This window comes from Aethalodelphis obliquidens, unplaced genomic scaffold (assembly GCF_003676395.1).
Source record: "Aethalodelphis obliquidens isolate GAN/ISIS:26980383/991018 unplaced genomic scaffold, ASM367639v1 scaffold90, whole genome shotgun sequence".
Taxonomy (NCBI): domain Eukaryota; kingdom Metazoa; phylum Chordata; class Mammalia; order Artiodactyla; family Delphinidae; genus Aethalodelphis; species Aethalodelphis obliquidens.
This window is the reverse complement of record NW_020838034.1, coordinates 5,249,829-5,268,594: the sequence shown is the minus strand read 5'-3', so window position 1 is coordinate 5,268,594 and position 18,766 is coordinate 5,249,829. Positions and strand designations below refer to the sequence as shown.

At 43.2% G+C, this 18,766-nt stretch overlaps 1 protein-coding gene across 10 annotated transcripts in view; it reads left to right on the top strand.

Moving 5' to 3' along the window:
* DCAF8 (DDB1 and CUL4 associated factor 8) overlaps nucleotides 1–18,453 on the top strand; it is a 45,588-nt gene extending 27,135 nt beyond the window's left edge. For all 10 annotated transcript variants that reach the window (XM_027095125.1, XM_027095117.1, XM_027095124.1 and 7 more), the window contains 8 exons: nucleotides 27–137; nucleotides 8,857–8,929; nucleotides 9,456–9,513; nucleotides 10,026–10,133; nucleotides 11,514–11,644; nucleotides 15,196–15,315; nucleotides 15,717–15,833; nucleotides 16,459–18,453. In XM_027095125.1, the coding sequence (XP_026950926.1) occupies nucleotides 27–137; nucleotides 8,857–8,929; nucleotides 9,456–9,513; nucleotides 10,026–10,133; nucleotides 11,514–11,644; nucleotides 15,196–15,315; nucleotides 15,717–15,833; nucleotides 16,459–16,575 (835 nt within the window). In that variant the 3' untranslated portion in view covers nucleotides 16,576–18,453. The remainder of the gene's footprint in view (nucleotides 1–26; nucleotides 138–8,856; nucleotides 8,930–9,455; nucleotides 9,514–10,025; nucleotides 10,134–11,513; nucleotides 11,645–15,195; nucleotides 15,316–15,716; nucleotides 15,834–16,458) is intronic.
* The last annotated feature ends 313 nt before the right edge of the window (nucleotides 18,454–18,766 follow it).

Genomic DNA, 18,766 nt, shown 5'->3' with positions numbered 1-18,766 from the left:
ACTTTTATACTTTTCTACTCTTGAAGGAAACTGGTGGTGACAAAAGAAAAGGAGAAGAAGGTGGGGCTGTATACAATCTATGTGAATCCTGCCAATACCCACCAGTTTGCAGTGGGTGGACGAGACCAGTTTGTAAGGTGAGTCTGTGGCTCTTTTGTGTCTTTGAGAGTTTGAGACTGTGATGTATTGTGTACTACCAGCTTGTGTACTACTACCTTTTGGAAAGCTATGAATTGCCTAGGAGTTCATTAACCACCATCTTTAATTTTTTGCCATCTTCCAAAGAGTTTAAACTTCCTCTGACATATTCTGTTCCCTAATGTAGCAATCTCTGAGGGATGGCTTAACATGTTATAGATACTATCAAGTTCTAAAGAAGTTTGATGAATTGACCAAGTTCTCCACATAGCAGCTAGGCATAAACCCAGGTTTACTAGCAAGTGCTCTCTTAGTAAATATTTTCCACCATTTTTCATATGTAAATTAACACGTACTAGAAATTTTGAATGCTGGTTTCAGATACAGAAATAATTTGACTTGGGAGTACTCATTGTGAACTTCAGGTTTTTGGCTCCCAGTATCCTGAACCACTTTTCTTTATCTTTAGTGATATCTTTGTTACTATGAACATCTTTGTTCATAGTATATCTTTGTTACTATGAACATTTCTTGTAACACTGTCTATTGAGATATATCCTGAGGAAAACAGAGTTCATGGATTCAGTTAGTTTCCTTCTGGCCCTTTGTCACAATTATATCCCATCCCTATCCAATTGGGCTATTTTTTTTTTAACATCTTTATTGGAGTATAATTGCTTTACAGTGTTGTGTTAGTTTCTGCTGTATAACAAAGTGAATCAGCTATATGCATACATATATCCCCATATCCCCTCCCTCTTGCATCTCCCTCCCCTGCCCCATCCCACCCCTCTAGGTGGTTACAAAGCACCGAGCTGATCTCCCTGTGCTATGCGGCTGCTTCCCACTAGCTGTTTTACATTTGGTAGTGTGTATATGTCGGTGCCACTCTCTCACTTCGTCCCAGCTTACCCTTCCCCCTCCTCCCGGTGTCCTCAAGTCCATTCTCTACGTCTACATCTTTATTCCTGTCCTGCCCCTAGGTTCATCAGAACCACTTAGTTTTTTTTTAGATTCCATATGTATGTGTAAGCATACGGTATTTGTTTTTCTCTTCCTGACTTACTTCACTCTGTATGACAGACTCTAGGTCCATCCACCTCACTACAAATAACTCAATTTTGTTTCTTTTTATGGCTGAAAAATATTCCATTGTATATATGTGCCACATCTTCTTTATCCATTAATCTGTTGATGGACACAGGTTGATTCCATGTCCTGGCTATTGTAAATAGTGCTGCAGTGAACACTGTGGTACATGACTTTTTGAATTATGGTTTTCTCAGGGTATATGCCCAGTAGTGGGATTGCTGGGTTGTATGGTAGTTCTATTTGTAGTTTTTTAAGGAACCTCCATACTGTTCTCCATAGTGGCTGTATCAATTTACATTCCCACCAACAGTGCAAGAGGGTTCCCTTTTCTCCATGCCCTCTCCAGCATTTGTTGTTTGTAGATTTTTTGATGGTGCAATTGGCCTATTTTTAAGTATCTTTCTTTGGTTGCCAACAGATCATCAGTTTGAAAGGGAGGAAGGAAAGCATCACTAGAAGAATGAATGACTTTATGCTTTCCTGGTGGTGGATGAAAAGCATTATCTTCCTTTTTATTTATTTATTTATAATTTTATTTATTTATTTCTGGTTGTGTTGGGTCTTTGTTGCTGCACGCAGGCTTTCTCTAGTTGCAGAGAGCAGGGGCTACTCTTTGTTTTGGTGCGTGTGCTTCTCATTGCAGTGGCTTCTCTTGTTGGGGAGGACAGGCTCTAGGCATGCAGGCTTCAGTAGTTGTGGCTTGCGGGCTCTAGAGCACAGGTTCAGTAGTCGTGGCGCACGGGCTTAGTTGCTCTGCAGCATGTGGGATCTTCCCAGACCAGGGCTCGAACCCGTGTCCCCTGCATTGGCAGGTGGATTCTTAACCACTGTGCCACCAGGGAAGTCCCATCTTCCTTTTTAAATAAGAGGATATTTTTATAACTGTATTCTGTAATTAATTTTATTAATAATCACAGGGATGGGACTAAATTTTTAGAAATACCTGAGAGATGATCTTAACTTGTTGAAGAATCCTGCCACAAGAGAACTGGGCAACTTTGTTGCTCTCTTCTTCTTCCCCTGTTTCCCTTGCCTTCTAAATTCCTTTCCTCTATTGATCAATAGCAAATGTTTAGCAGTAGTTTTTTTTTTTAAGATAAGCTGTTGATCTAAAAAGGGGTAGTAGTTGTCAGAACTTTCAGGTGCTACCTCCTCCAAATCAAGCATTTACTGAATTTTTAAATTTGCATTTCCTGCTTAGAGCTCTGGATTCATGGAAAAGTCTGTGTCTCTAGATAATTCAAGCACTAGGACCTTGATGTTTGAGGAGAGTGGAGGCATTGGCTGTATTGAGAACTGCAATTGATAATGCTTTTATCCAGAGCTAATACTTTCTCAGGGTGAGAGTGGGGCTGGAAATTAGTTTTAGCATTTCATCACAAGGAGAAATACTCAGATCTTCTATTTATTATCAGCCTCAATATCCTTTATCCCTTTGTACATGCCAAATTCTCAGCACGTAATAGGCTGTTTACACGACAAAAGCATGTGTATATTTTGAGGCACACTGATCGCCTATGAGCAGATGGCCCTTCCACACCCTAGCTCTTCTCTGATCATCCTCAATTTCTCTGGCACCTCTTCAGTTCAGCCAGTTGAATGTTTTGGAATTCCTCTTTTCTGTTTCTTTCTTTGAAAGAACTTTAGGCTCACCTGCCAGTACAAATTTGAAAATACTTTTGCTGAATATTTTATATCATAACACCATTAGCTTTCACTAGCTTGAAGGAATTCCTTTAGGGGAATACAGAGAAATAGCTTACTCATCCTCAAGACTTTCACATCATAAATACTGAATTTTAGTTTAGGATTGTGAAGGAGCATTTAAGAGAGTCATGCTTTTTTGAATATGACCAAAAAGGGGGGATGGGCAGGGAGAAAGAAAAAAGGTAGGCAAATGGAGGGTGGTATAGATTTGAGTTTCTGCCACTAAATCCTTTTTAGGTTAGTTTAAGAATTTACAGGAGTGAAGAAAAGGAGAATGTATCAGGTGAATGAATCCTGTGATAGATTTGGCAGTGTGATTGGTTGACATGTAAATTTATTGCTAAAGGATTTGGTATAGGCCCTGGTTTATAAAACACAGTCAATAAATAGTCAGTTTGCTCCCCTATCTTTATCAGCAACATTGAGAGAACACTAGATTAAAGGCAAGTTGGGGGAAGAGGAGGTGAGGAGGGAAGAGAGAGGCTTAAGGTAACAAATTCGTGGGCACCTGGAGGCCTGTGGAGAGGAATGCAGTAAGGGTGTTCAGACAGTGCTGAAACCATTCTTTATTTGATTTAAAATGTCCAGGGTATAGGAAGACTCAATAATGTGGAGATGTCAGTTCTTCCCAACTTGATCTGTTGAGTCAGTGCAATCCCAATCAAAATTCCAGCAAGTTATTTTATGGATATCGACAAACTGCTTCTTAAAGTTTGTGTGGAGAGACAGAAGATCCAGGATATCCAACACAGTATTGAGAGAGAAGAACAAAGCTGGAAGCCTGATACTACCCAACTTCAAGACCTATCAATACTCTAAAGCTACAGTAATTCAGACAGCATTGTATTGGTGAAATAGACAAATAGATCAAAAGCACAGAATAGAGAGCCCAGAAATAGACCCCCATAAATACAGTCAAGTTATCTTTGACAAGGAAGCAAAGGCAACAAATGGAGAAAAGATAGTCTCTTCAATATATGGTGCTGAAAGAACTGGACATCCACATGTAAAAACTGAATCTAGACATAGACCTTACACAGTTCACAAAAGTTAACTTAAAATGGATCATAGACCTGAAAGTAAAGCCCAAAACTATAAAAGTCCGGAAGATAACATCGGAGAAAACCTAGAAGACCTTGGGTATGGTGATGCCTTTTTATTTTTTTATTATTATTATTTTTAAAGTTTATTTTATTTATTTATTTTTGGCTGTGTTGGGTCTTCGTTGTGGTGCATGGGCTTCTCATTGCAGTGACTTCTCTTGTTGTGGAGCACAGGCTCTAGGCGTGTGGGCTTCAGTAGTCGTGGCATTCAGTCTCAGTAGTTGTGGCTCGTGTGCTCTAGAGCACAGGCTCAGTAGTTGGGGCACACGGGCTTAGTTGCTCCATGGCATGTGGGATCTTCCCGGACCAGGGATTGAACCCGTGTCCCCTGCATTGGCAGGCAGATTCTTAACCCCTGGGCCACCAGGAAAGTCCCTCGGTGATGCCTTTTTAGATACAACATCAAAGACATCCATGAAAGAAGTAATTGATAGGTTAGACTTCATTAAAATTAAAAACTTCTGCTCTGTGAAAGACACTGTCTTTCAAGAGAATTAGAAGATAAGCCACAGACTGGGAGAAAATGCTTGCAAAAGGCACATCTGATGAGGGACTGTTATGCAAAATATACAAAGAACTGTTAAAACTCAACAACAAGAAAACAACCCAATTAAAAAGTGAGCCAAAGACCTTAACAGACACCTCACTGAAGAAGATACACAGATGACAAGTGTATGAAAAGATGATCCACATTATATGTCATCAGGAAAATGCATATTAAAACAACAGTGAGATACCACTACACATCTATTAGAGTGGCTAAAATCCAGGACACTGACAGCACGAAATGCTGGTGAGTACTGTGAAGCAACAGGAACTCTTATACATTGCTAGTGGGAGTGCAAAGTGATACAGCCGCTTTAGAAGACAGTTTGACGGTTTCTCCAAAACTAAACACACTGGTACCATACAATCCAGCAGTCAGGCTCCTTGGTATTTACCCAAAGGAGTTGAAAAGTTATGTCCACACAGAAACCTGTACGTGGATGTTTATAGCAGCTTTATTCATAACTGCCAAAACTCGGAAGCAACCAAGGTGTTCTTCAGTATGTGAATGGATAAATAAATGGTGGTATATCCAGACAATGGAATATTATTCAGCACTAAAAAGAAAAGAGCTATCAAGTCATGAATAGACATGGAGGAACCTTAAATGCATATTACTAAGTGAAAAAAAAGGCCAATCAGCCAATCTGAAAAGGCTACATACTGTATGATTCCAACAGTATGACATTCTGGAAAAGGCAAAACTGTGGAAATAAGAAAAAGGTCAGTGGTAGCCAGGGGTGGGGTGGGGCAAGAAAGATGAATAGGCAGAGGACAGAGGATTTTTAGGGCAATGAAAGTACTCTATGATATTATAATGATGGATATACGTCATTATACATTTGTCCAAACCCGTAGAATGTACAAGAGTGAACCCTCAGGTGAACTATAGACTTTGAGTGATTATCATGTCAGTGTAGGTTCATCCTTGGTTTAAAAAAAAAAAAACTACCGTTTTGATGAGTGATTTTGATAATGGGAGGGGCGATACATGTGTGGGGGTAGGGAGTGTATGAAAAACCTCTATACTGCCCTCTCAGTTTTGTTGTAAACCTAAAACTGCTTTAAGAAAATAGTCTTAAAAATTAAAAAAAAAAATTTTTTTTTAATGTCAAGGTCCTGTCCTATGCGCAGATAATAGGGGAATTGTTTTTCTGTTTGCATCACCACTGTCTAGCACAGGGCTTGGCAGTCTACACTGTGTTTGTAAATAAAGTTTTATTAGAACACAGCCATAGCCATTTGTTCACATATATCCATGACATGCTACAGTGGCAGAGTTTGGAAACTGTGACAGAGACTGGATGGCCTGCCAGCTTAAAATATTTACTGCCTTGCCATTTAAGAAAAAGTTTGGGGCTTCCCTGGTGGCACAGTGGTTAAGAATCCACCTGCCATTGCAGGGGACACGGGTTCAAGCCCTAGTCCAGGAAGATCCCACATGCCACAGAGCAGCTAAGCCTGTGCACCACAACTACTGAAGCCTGTGTGCCTAGAGCCCATGCTCCCCAACAAGAGAGGCCACCACAATGAGAAGCCCACGCACCGCAACGAAGAGTAGCCCCCACTCGCCGCAACTAGAGAAAGCCCACGCGCAGCAGCAAAGACCCAACGCAGCCAAAAATTAAATAAAATAAATAAAATTTTAAAAAAAGTTTGCCAATCCCTAGTCTCAAACATCATATCTAGAATATAGTAGGTTCTTAATAAATACTTATGGAAGAAAGGGGAGGAGGGTAGGTAAAGATTTCCTCATAAAGAAGAGCATTGGATACAGAGGAACATGGAATGGTCCATACAACAAGATACTGAATATTTAAAACTTTTTACTAATTTGATGACTTGGGAAGATAATGATGTCTTAGTGACATTTGAGAGCTGTTGATTTAGACTTAGTTTAGAGGGAAAATAATCTGATTATCAGCTGCTATATTTGCTGAAGAGTAGTAATTGGTAGTACAGCAGTCTCCTGTTTGTCTTATTTTTTTATTGGTTCATTTAAAAAACATTTCCTGGATAGTCTATTTATGCAAGATATTAATGGATTATGGAGAATACTTAATTCGTTCATTTATTCATCCAGCATTTACTGAGCATCTGTTGTGTGCTAGGTACACACTTGACTAGACATAGTTTCTGCCTTCAAGGAGGATTCGGGAGAAGCAGATATATATAGGGATTAAAAATATTAAGTAACTTACCCAGTATTGCTCATCTAGTAAGTAGCATAGTATCTGAACTCAGTTCAGATGCCTTAAATATGGTGGAAACCATTTCACTGTGCTGTTCTTTCTCACAGAGGAAGTATTAAAGGCAAATGGGAAGTATTTCAGGTAGAGGGAACAATATGTGTAGAATTAGGATAACAAGATGTGACATGGTATGTTCAAGGAAGCATAGTTTTTTTGTTTTCTGTATAATGCATAGGATCTTGGAGAAGTGATAGGCAGCCATACTAAGTAGTCTGGACTTTATTTAGTAGAAAGTACAAAATCACTGAAGAGATTTAAGCAGGGAATTTACATTAAATTTTTCATTTTAGACATAATTCTGGTGACAGTATGAGCAAAGAAATCAGAAGGTTACTATAAATAATGTAGGCAAAAAATGCCTAAGGGTGGAGAAAGCAGATATAGTCAAGAAATATACCCAGGAAGTCAAATCGACAGGAAAGAAACTAGATACATCGAGAAAGGACCTGATTTCTGGTTTGGCCACCTGAATTTAGGATGGTGCCATTAACAAAGATTTGGGGGAAAGGGTAGGTCTAGAATGATCTTAGCTTAAAAAGGAGAATGATTTTACTTTTGGGCATTCCATTACAACATTCATTTGGCGTGTGGATATAAATCTAGAGCTCACTCAGAACAAGTGTGGGCTGGAGACACAGATTTAAGAGACATATCCACATATAGGTGGTAAAGTGTTAATGGAATTTGATTACCAAAAGAAAGTATAGAGCAGAATTCTTCCTCCCTTTTGAGTCTCTGGCCTCTTTGAGAATATAAGGAGAACCATGATCCCTTCTCCCAGGAAAAATACACATAAGCACAGTTTCTGGGCATTCACATATACTTGAACTCTAGGTTTTAAAATTTCCTTATGTAGAATCAGAGGAGTACTTAAGACCAGACCTTTGAGGAACATCAGCATTTAAGGGGTAGACAAAAGACAAGCCTATGAACAACATTAAAGGGTGGTTGGAAATCAAGGGAAAAAAGTGTTTCAGGGAAGGAGTAATGAACAATGTCAAGACAAAAGAGAAAGACCTAAAAAAGTATCTTGTTGGTATTGGCAGTTAGGTTACTGATGACTTTAGCCAGAGAAGCTTCAGTAGTGAGTTGAAGGCCAAAGCTAGATTAGAATGGAATGAGAAATGAATAGGAGGTGAGGGAGTGAAAATGTCGAATGCAGATTGCTCTTTTCAGTAATTCTACTACAGGGGGGAAGGACAGGAAAAGCCAGAGTAGGAAAGGTCAGTGGAAGGATTTTTAGAAACGGGACAATGGTGAGGAAGAGGACTAATCAGTGAGAAATGGACTAATCAATCAAACAAGGTCCTTGGAGGGATGAGATTAAGAGCAGCTGTGGAGGGATGAGACTCTGAGATTGGAGGAGACTGATGGGTGAAGACAGAGACTAGATCTGTCTTGTTCCTCACTATATTTCTAGCACCTGGCATAATACTTGGCGCCTAATCCATGTGTCATAAATAGTTGCACAAATGATTAAAGTTTGGATTGGAAAGATGAGGAAGGTGAAGGTAGTTTGATGCTTGATGAGAATGAAGGAAGGAGAGAGTGAGTCTTGAGATATAGGTGTTGGTTTGTAATAGTTTTGGGAAGAACTAGCCAAATAAAATTTCAAAAAGGGATTCAAGACCCACTGACTTACATAAAGCATGGTCTCTGCCCAAGAGTAATAAACCGTATTGGGGAGGCAACATGCATGCAAAAGGCTCTATAATAATGTTATTTCAGTGCAGATAAACAGTAAATGATATAAAAGCTGAGAGAAGAGATAAGCCACTTCAAAATAATATAATTTAGAATTACTACTTGAAATGAGAAGTACCTGGATAAGAGTTTTGGTTTGGAAGAGGGGTGGGAGAAGATTTTTGAGGAAGAACCTGAGCCAGAAGCCTAATTGGGGAATGTCCTTTATCTGTCCTGACAATCCAGCTGACTAGTGTTCCTGCCACTACATCAAATGGCAACTCTTCAAGGGATGTTTGTAAATTTTGACATTTTCATTGCTTCTTCCACCGTAGGATTTATGACCAGAGGAAAATTGATGAGAATGAAAACAATGGAGTACTCAAGAAATTCTGCCCTCATCACCTGGTAAGATTCATGAAGGGCCAGTGGCTCCAGGCTTCCCTGACTCAACCCCAAGCCTGCCCCCAAACTTGTTGGTATGGTGGGAAGAGCTTGGACTTTGGAGTCAGACACCTGGATTTGAATCCTGGCTCTACCACTTACCAGTTTTGTGATCTTGGGCAGTCACCTTACCTCTGTTAGCCTCAGTTTTCTTATTGACAAAATAGAGATACAGATAACTGCCTTGTACCATGATGGTAAGGCCTAATGAGATAATGTATATATGAAATGGCTAGCACACAGAAGACAACCAGTAGAAAGACCTCTCCCCCCGAGGTGGTCAAGTTTCATCAGTTGTTCTCCTGTCTCTATCTCTCTGTCTATCTTCTTCTCTCTCCCTGTCTCTCTCTTTTTCTCTCTCTCTGTCTCTATCTCTATCTGTCTATCTCTGGGAGAGGATATAGGGGAGTTTGAAGGAAAACCTGTTTCCTGAAGGTGGTATAACAAATGGGGGGGTGGGGCATCAGTCAGTATCTGCTCCTTATTGCAGGTGAACAGTGAGTCCAAAGCAAACATCACCTGTCTTGTGTACAGCCACGACGGCACAGGTACGTGAGCAGGGCCCAGCTCCTAGGCTGGCATGCCCCCTCTGTCTAGGGAGCTGCTGAGCCAGTGAGGCATGTGCCCTCCAGTGCTCACCACTGTGCTATAGCTCCGAGTGGAGCAGCTGGGGAGTAGTTGCTGATGGTGAGCACACAGCGGGAGGATGCAGCAGATGACCCTTGGAGATGCCAGGCACTTGCAGAATGCTGCAGATGATATTTGGCAGGGCTTGTCCTAAAGCCCAGGCTATTTGGTTGAGCAGGTTCTTATGCCTTTGACTCATTCCTGAATTAATGGGTATGATCTTCCTGGGCATTCTGCTACCCCTGGGTTGGCAGCATGTTCCTAGTCTACCCTAGACACCTGAAGTGCCTGCTGTTCCAACTGAGTAAGATGGGTGCTATACCTGGGTATTAGGAGGGGGCACTACTGGCAAGAAGCCCCACCCCAACCCCCAACTCCTGATCCTAGCTTTTTTCAGCCTTTGCCTTCACTGCTGTGTGCTTGTTCTTGGCAGAGCTCCTGGCCAGTTACAATGATGAAGACATTTACCTCTTCAACTCCTCTCACAGTGATGGGGCCCAGTATATTAAGAGATATAAGGGCCACAGAAATAACGCCACAGGTGAGACTGTCTTTCTAGGTTTCTGTACCCCAAGTCTGTTGGTTTGAAGAACCACAGTATCTCATGCAGGTTGTGCAAATAAGAACTACCTAAAGGAGTAGGCCATCTGTCACCAAGTGACAGCAAGCCTAATTGGGCTGGAGTTTTCATAGTCCCTCCTGTGCTAGAGGAGAGAGGGCTCGGGAGCATCTCTCACCACTACAGGGATGTTACTTGGTCTGGATGTAAGGAGACTCGACTGACTATATTTTTCTTATGATTTCAGGTAGCTTCAGGATTAAAAGACTTATTAGGGAGTTTGGGAAAGCCCTCCTTAGTTAGTGGTACTGAATTGCCTAAAATAGGGGGGTGAGCTTGTACTTAAAGGGAAGAGGAGGGAATAATTCTTTTGAATGAGGCAGAAGAGGAGAAATGGTGATAGCACCTCACCCAAGTTTGCAGTGACGATTGGCCCTTTTTGTTCTGTCTGTGGTTCCCAAACTTTGATGTGCAATGAAGTCACCTGACAATGTTTTAAAGATACTGAAGCCTGGCTTCCATACCCATCCATTCTGACTTAATTGGTATGGGGTGCACGTTGATTAGGATTTTTAAAAAGCTCCCTTTGATTCTAATGTACAGAAAAGTTGGAATCACTGCTCTTTGTTGTTATTAGTGCTCCTGTCAGATGTCTGTCATAATGTTGACTGGGGAGAGCAGCTAGTTTTCCTTTTTTCTCTTGAGCTGGTGAGAGGAGAGGGAAAAACCTGTACTTGGATCTTAGTCCTTGGGCATACAGAAGGAAGTATTCCAGTCTCATGATTGGTATGGAACTGGATGTAGCAGTTGGGACTCCTGGTTTCTCTTACTAATTTCAGGGGGAACCCTGTTGTTCAGTCTTGGTAACACGCACAGTTCAGGTGCTTCTTATAGGCAGTTGTGGCATATACCTTCATCAGTCTTAGGTCACCTAATGACCCAGGAAGCATTGACAAGGTACCAGTGAAGCACACATACCAAGGATAATCCTAGGGCATAGGACAGTGCTGCCTAGGAGTGGGCAGAGCTGGGGCCATTCAGGTTGGGACAGGTGAGGCATTAGTGAGGCCTGTGGCTGCTCCGTAGGGTGCAAACTAATGAGACTGAGGCTGTTGCTAAGGGCTGCAAACTCCTCAGCTCTATGGACCTCTTTAGGAGAATATAAATAGTCTCTGGAACTGGTGTGATTTTTATTCTGTCTATTATACATGCATAATCCCTTGATTTGTTTTGTGAAAGTGAAAGAAATTCTTTGGCTCTTAGCTGATTTAGATTTGTGAATAACTAAATTTCCTGTGAGGTAAATATATGTCGGCCTGATGCCAACTCTCATGTGGTTTATTCCTTCATTTGTCATTTCAGTAAAAGGCGTCAATTTCTATGGCCCCAAGAGTGAGTTTGTGGTGAGCGGTAGTGACTGCGGGCACATCTTCCTCTGGGAGAAATCATCCTGCCAGATCATTCAGTTCATGGAGGGGGACAAGGGAGGCGTGGTGAGTATGGTGTGCTGGGCTGGCTGGCTCTCTGCTCTCTCCAGTCATTAAGGTAGGCTTTAGCAGGGCCACTGAATTCTCACTCTGACAATGTAATACCACGTCTTAGAGGTCTAGCCAGCTAAATAAAAAGACAGTATAGTCTGGGGGTGCTGAGGTTTTAATGGAATATTTTCTTCCCTTTCCTGTCTTCTGCCCCTCTACAGCACGGTTTATTAAGAGGAGAAAGGGATTTTAGGGAAGAACCTCTGGCCTGAGTGAGGTATCTTTAGGCATGGACCTTTTCCAAAACAAAAGCATTAGCGTTCAGGGCACACCATCCTACACACTGTAGTAGGTAGCTAAGTAGTGATCTTGAATAGATCCTGGATTAGCGGATACAAGCTAGAAGGAGCATTTTTTCTGACAGTTGGGAAAATCAGAATATGGTCTGTATATTGATACAAACACACATAATATATATGTATATATAGGGAGAGAGAAACGTGCTTACCCCCGCGACCATTTTTCTTGTTGTTGTTGTATTGACTGCTATACAACCCATATCATATCATAGTCTGCCTGTCCTCTGAGTTCTGCAGACAGCCTCCATTGAGATAGGGCAAAAAGGAAGCCTGAGGATCGTGAGTTGGGGAGTGAAAGGTGGTCAGCTCTTAGGATGTATCTAGCTAACCATAAATTTTTCTGTTTTATCTTTTTTGAGACCTAGTGTCAAGAAGGATTCAGTAGCTTTCTATTACAAGGTTTTCAGACTGCAGAAGATAAGAAAGAGGCAGTTTGGGCAACTGCATTTTACTGACTACCCAAGACAGTCTTGTTAAGAGCTTCTAAGGGATGGCTGAGATGCTTATTCTTTCTTCCTTTTCATTCCTCTTAAGCTGTGGGGAGCTACAAAGAACCCAGCCATCTCTTGATGAGGTTTATCCAGAGTGGTTTTAGAGTTTAGAATGGTTCATTGCAGTTGGGATCCCATTTCTTCTTGTGTGTCTCTTATCCTGGTGTGAGGCTATTTCAGACTTTCTTCTGGTTTCCTCTAAATTTTGGGGACCTGGGACCAGTATAGACCCAAAGCTTCTATGGCTTGAATATAAGTGGAGAAGAGTCTAGAACTTGAAGGTGTGTCTCACTGTTGCCTGCTTCATTTCCTACTTTTCCATAGGTCTTCTATCATCTGTAGTGAACAAACCCAAAACACTGGAGTCTTAATGAGAATTCGGCAGTAGGCATGTAGTCATGAGAAAGTCAAAAGGGGCCAGTGAATCTTTTATTGATCATAAACTATTGTCTTTCATTCCATTCTAGAGAGATGCGGGGCTGAATGCCCTCCCCCAGGCCAGCACTTGTCTGTGGTCCAGAATCACTCTACAGGCCAATCTCCTTTCAGCTTAGCCAGTGTCAGGGTTTGATGATTAATCCAGGTGCTCAGGTTGGGAGGGCATTTGCGTAGGATGGGTGGGCCCCAGGCCTGAGTTTTAGTGGTCATAAGAGTGAGGTACTAGAACAAGAGGTATAAAGACTGCACCCTGCAGCGAGATTCCTGGCTTGTTCTTGCCTCTGTGTAAGCTGAATGATCTATGTGGTCCTCACTTGGCTCCTTCTGATTTTTTGTGCTAACCTCCCAGCAGTGGGGTCACCAGCGCCAGCCTGAATGCAGACTATATCATTAAGTAGACTATTAGAACCAGAAGGGATCTTTGAAATTCTCATCCACCTTGCCCAGGTATCTCAATTCTGTTTTTGGCTCAAACTCTAGTCCTTCCGTTGTTTGCATTCGGGGCAAGGGTGGGGGATGATGTCAAAGGACAATCCTTAGTCTCCCGAAAGCACTTTGCTCCTTTATCCCATCACCTTCATCCCTCAGCCCAGTCATCTAAGGCCAGAGCTCTTTTCTCTGCTCAGGCATTACTGACAGGATAAGTCCTGGCATGCAGACAGGTCGGGTGAAGTGACCAGGTATTCTGGCCCAGAAGCTCTCTGTTGGCTTCCCCTGCAGGCTCCATCTCAGGTACTATATGTAACTTACTCTCTTGCCATTGGCTTTGTCCTTAGTCTTAAGTTCCAAGGAATTTCTCCCTTGTGCCTTTTTATTTTGCTGACTTGTCAAGCATAGCTAGGTCAGAGTTTAGAAGGGTAGCAAGGGCTTGAGATGGATGAACGAGTTCAAGTTTGTATGTGTTAAGTTGTCACATATCTTTTGATAATATTTTCTGGCAATGGAGTTCTTCTCTCTAGTGCCACCTCTGCTCCAGATGCTGGAACCTCTTCCACATTGCCTAAAAGAGCCCAAATATAAACTTTGTAATGAGCTGATATGTGGAATAAAAGAAGAAAGAAGGGAAATGTGGTTTCTGCTTTACTCTTAGACTCAGTGTTTTCTGAGAATTTATTTGTAAAATGGAAGACAAAGAAGATTGGAAGTCTGTATGTCAGTTTTATTTTCCATGCTGACCCTGGCTTCCCATCAGCTGCTCTCCGCATGTGCAGGCGAGGCAGAGAAGGTTGGTCCAGAGAGAACTAAGAGGCTGTTTGCCAGGGGTTGTTTCCTTGGACTGTACTGCAGCTGCAAGACAGGGTGGGGTGAGGTGAGGAGTGGCTAGGACCACACCTTCTTCCTTCTGGATGCTTTTGCCATCTATTCCTCATCTGACTAAAAGCCCAAAAATGCTTTAGCAGCCAGATCTGGGACCAGCTCCTCCGGTGGCGTGGTAGCTGCCCTGCTCTGCCAGGAAGGCTGATGTTTCCAAGTCAGACAGCAGGGGGCATGGGTGCCTTTGGAAAGAAGGAGGCTGCCTAAGCCAGAAGGCCTTTGCCTCGGCTGCTGTAGTTCATTCCTCCTGCTCAGTGAATATATCCAGAGGGTGGCTGAGCTTGAGGCTGTGGGTGCCCAAGGAAGCTGCCTCACTGTACTGTGCTGTCCTATAGCTGAGCCTGTTGTGCTTTCATGGCAGGCAGCAGAATGCTGTCTCCTGGGGTGTGCAGGGTTCTCAAGCAGATATGTGTCTCCACTACCCTACTATGTTTCAGGCTCAGCCTCTTCCCAGCCTGTGCCTTCTTCCAGTTCTTATAAACAGTGGAATGTAATTGTTCTCTGAGTCTTCTCTGGGGGCTCAGCAGCAGCTGCTGCTTTCTTCATTTTTAAAAATGTATTTGCCACTTGGTGAAAGCCACTGAGATGTTTTTTTCCAGACTGGGGCAAGTTGCAGCTTTGGAAGCTGGAGAGAATGAGGTCATCTGAACCTCACTGCCTTTTTGTGAAGCCAGCAGTATGCTTGGCCAGTCACCCGCCCACCCCTAGAGCTATATCTCAGGATGAGGCCACCCCTACCTAAACCTAGGAAGTGAGAGATAGGCCTGGTCTTATCTCCAGTCTGCGTCCAGTGTTTCTTTCACCCCGAGGGCCCTTTAGCCTAGGCTTATGATGGGTGGGCCTGTCTTCCCAGCAGCTGTCTTAACTTTTATCAAGGACAGTTGTTTGTTTCAAGGTGAGTAGTGGTTTTTAAACCGTATTGCCACATACCCCTGAGCCTATGTTTTCCTTTACTCCTGACCAGGTAAACTGTCTTGAGCCCCACCCTCACCTGCCTGTGCTGGCAACCAGTGGCCTAGACCATGATGTCAAGATCTGGGCACCCACAGCTGAAACTTCCACTGAACTTACAGGGTTAAAGGATGTAAGTAGCTGACTATAGATTTCTTCTTTCTGCTTATCCACATACTGTTAGGAGTTTTCATTGTCATAGGAAGGAATAACTTGCTGTACAGTTCTTTAAAGGCACTGCTCTAACACCCTCCCCCACATTCCTGTCATTGCCTCTCTAGGAACAGTCCCAGTCCGGGGGTCCAGGGTGCAGCTTTGAAGTGCATCTAGTTCATGGTAGAGGGGACATCTTTAGGAAGAATCATCCATCTTCTCAGTGGATGAACCTGGGGCATCCTTTCTTAGTCGAATCTAGCTATACCCCAGCTCAGTAGTTTCTAAGGGAAGATTTTACTGGGCTAGAACACCAGCCTTTTCTGATCAGGTCCAGGGTTCCTATTCATTACCCACTTCCCCAACCCTTTTTGGTTCCAGGTGATTAAGAAGAACAAGCGGGAACGGGATGAAGATAGCTTACACCACACCGACCTATTTGATAGCCACATGCTCTGGTTCCTCATGCATCACCTGAGACAAAGACGCCATCACCGGGTAAGCTGGAGTGGGAAGTGAGCTCCCAAGGGCAGTGACCCTCTCAAGAGGGTAAAATGTTCCAGGGCATACTTCTCGCTGCTTTAGGAGGAATCAAGTGGAGTTAGTTGGGTTTCCTATGCATTATTCCCCATCCCCATCAGAGCTTTGATGTAGCCTTGGAAGAGCCACTAGCAGAAATAGCTGGTGTCTGCTTAGTGTTCTCCATCACCACGCATGCACAGGGTTGTCTTCAAAAAGGCAAAGGCATGAGGGTGGGGAAGGAGTTGAGAAGAAATAAGTCATCTCAGGTGTCTTCTGTCTTTTCTCTTGTGACACAAGAGGCCTAGGGCAGGGGTTAGCATACTGTGGCAGTTTGGGCAAGTGCCTGCTTTTTCTAAATAAAGTTTTATTAGACTACAGCCACACCCATTCATTTATGTGTTGTCTGGCTGCTTTCATGCTACAACAGCAGAGTTGAATAGTTGTGACAGAGATACGGCCCATGAGTCTAAAATATTTACTGTCTGGCCCTTTAAGAAAAATTCTGCCGACCCCTGGCCTAGAGCATGTAAATTATAGCTAAGACCTAACAGGCTTGTCCTTGTTCCAGGGAAATTACTAATAAGCCTTTCCCATCCTACAGCGCTGGCGAGAACCTGGGGTTGGGGCCACAGACGCAGACTCGGATGAGTCTCCCAGCTCCTCAGATACATCGGACGAGGAGGAGGGCCCTGACCGGGTGCAGTGCATGCCATCCTGAGGCCTCGTACCCAGGAGGGGCAGGCTGGGGCTGCCAACCCGATCCTGCCTGGGCAGCCCTTTCCTGTCCCAGGCTCTAACATTCAGCAGAAACGCACTTTGGACTTTTTTGCTTTAGATTTAAAAAAAAAAAAAGAAAAGAAAAGAAAAAAAAGAAAAAAAAAAGACATCCCAGGAGGACAAGCCAGAGGGGAGCAAACCTACAGAGCATCTAGAAGTGGGAATTGAGCCCTGGAATGGGGTTCCATGGAGAGGTGCATAGGACTTGGCAGAAATGGCCTCTCCCCAAAGCCTTTTTTTTTTGGGAGGGGGGAGCCTATTTTGTTAACTGGTTTGGGGTAGGGAATGGGGTTTCCTTTTCTTTGATCTCCCTTGTTTCTTGGGTGGGGGGTGGGGGGATAACTGGCTGTTCAGTACCAAGGGGCCAGACTGGGGGTGGTAGAAATGCCACTCTCTCTTTGGTTTAGGTTTTTGACTTTATTTTCTTTATTTTTTAAAATTCTATGACAGTTGCATTGTTTTTTCTTCCCCCTGAGCAAGCAACCCCATCCCAGGATCCTGTTTTTCTGGGGAGTCCTTAGAGCCCCTAACCATCCCACACTCTTCACTTTCTTTTCCACCCCATTCATTCTCTGTACTTATCACAGTGTTTTGCACTTGATTATGTATCCTTCACTCTCTTCTCTTCATCCCATCACCCCCTCAGTAGGTCTGGTGAGGGAGGTTGGGGGGAGGTGGGAGGAGGGACAGAAGTGGAAGAATAGGAAGGTGGTTACCTCTTCTGTTACTTAAAAAAAAAAAAAAGTTGTTTGGTGGCAGCAATCTCCCTGTCCCTATCACTGTTAGAGGCCTAATTTTATATCTATAAATATATTAAAAAGCAAGTCAAAATTGGATGTATCATGTTAAAATTATTGTTGAAGTTTAAATACCTATATATTCTCTATGACTGCAATAAAGGGACTTACAGGAGAGAGTGAGTGAGAGTAATGATGTGGAGGTATCACCTGGGGTCAGCCTACCCTCTGTGCACGGCTACTGGAGATTAGGGCTTAACCCTTATGTTTTAGGAGGCTCAAGAATGGAAGGATCCTGAATTCTGCCCTTTCCTGCTTTCCTACCATGGTTTCAGGGTTGGGAAGCCCCTTTCATCTCTTTGCTCCAGATATCCTACCTCTGCTTAAGTCTTGTGGGGGTTCCCAGGATGGCTCTGCTAACCAGAGACTGGCTCATCTTCAAAACTTGACTGAACTGTGACTTCAGGAAGGGTTCTGCCACTGCAGACCGTCTCTCCTAATACTGTGTGTGACAGAAGACACACTCACTCTTAGCTTTAGCTGCTTGATTCTTTAAACTATCCAACTCCACACCAACTCCCTTCCTAATGGAAGAGTATAGGGAAAGACCTCCTGGGTTTGACTTTATACCTTGTCCACCTTTTCCTATCTTGGGATTGAAGGACAAGTCATTAATCTAAGGATTGAGTAAGGTGGCTGGGGCTCAGACACCTATTGTATCACTGGTCACTAATTATCAAAGTCCCAGTTGCATTCTTGCCCTTAAATGCTTTTGTTTTCTTTGTTTTCTTTGCCCCCAACCAGGAATTCTGCATCCTGGGACAGTCAGATTCTACTAGAACAGGCCAGGAAGGAAGGGAGGAGTGAAAGGGTGGAATTCCCAGATACTCCTTCCTCCTGCCCCTTTTCCTAGCAGCTCTCAGACCAGATGTTAGCTGCTGTACTTCCTCCCTGAGGTAGTGAATGTGTGGTGACTGTGAGTGGTCTGTGTTCTTATCGCTGGTGGGGTGATGGAGTGGGCTGAAACCATGCACTCTGGAATTTGTTGTGTATTTTCTCTCAGTAAAGCTTTTTCCCCCCCCCCACCCCCCGACTGCTGCTGTGTGTGTGATATGTGAGCCATTCATTCATGATGGGCTATTTTTGTTCCTTTCAGTATAGGTGCCTGGCCCTGGTCTTATTACAATTTTAGGAAGTCCAGTCTGGGATATCCATGTTTCCAGTGGTTGGGCTCCAGTGGGAGACTGTGGAAGTGGAATAGGCCCCACAGTTCAGTGATACTTAGAAAATGAGAGAGGGCAGAGATCCTACTAGGGGTATTTTCCTGGCCTCTTCCAGGCTGCAGTTAAGGATTTGGGCGTAAATTTTGCTCTCCCTCCCCAGTCATCCAAAGGC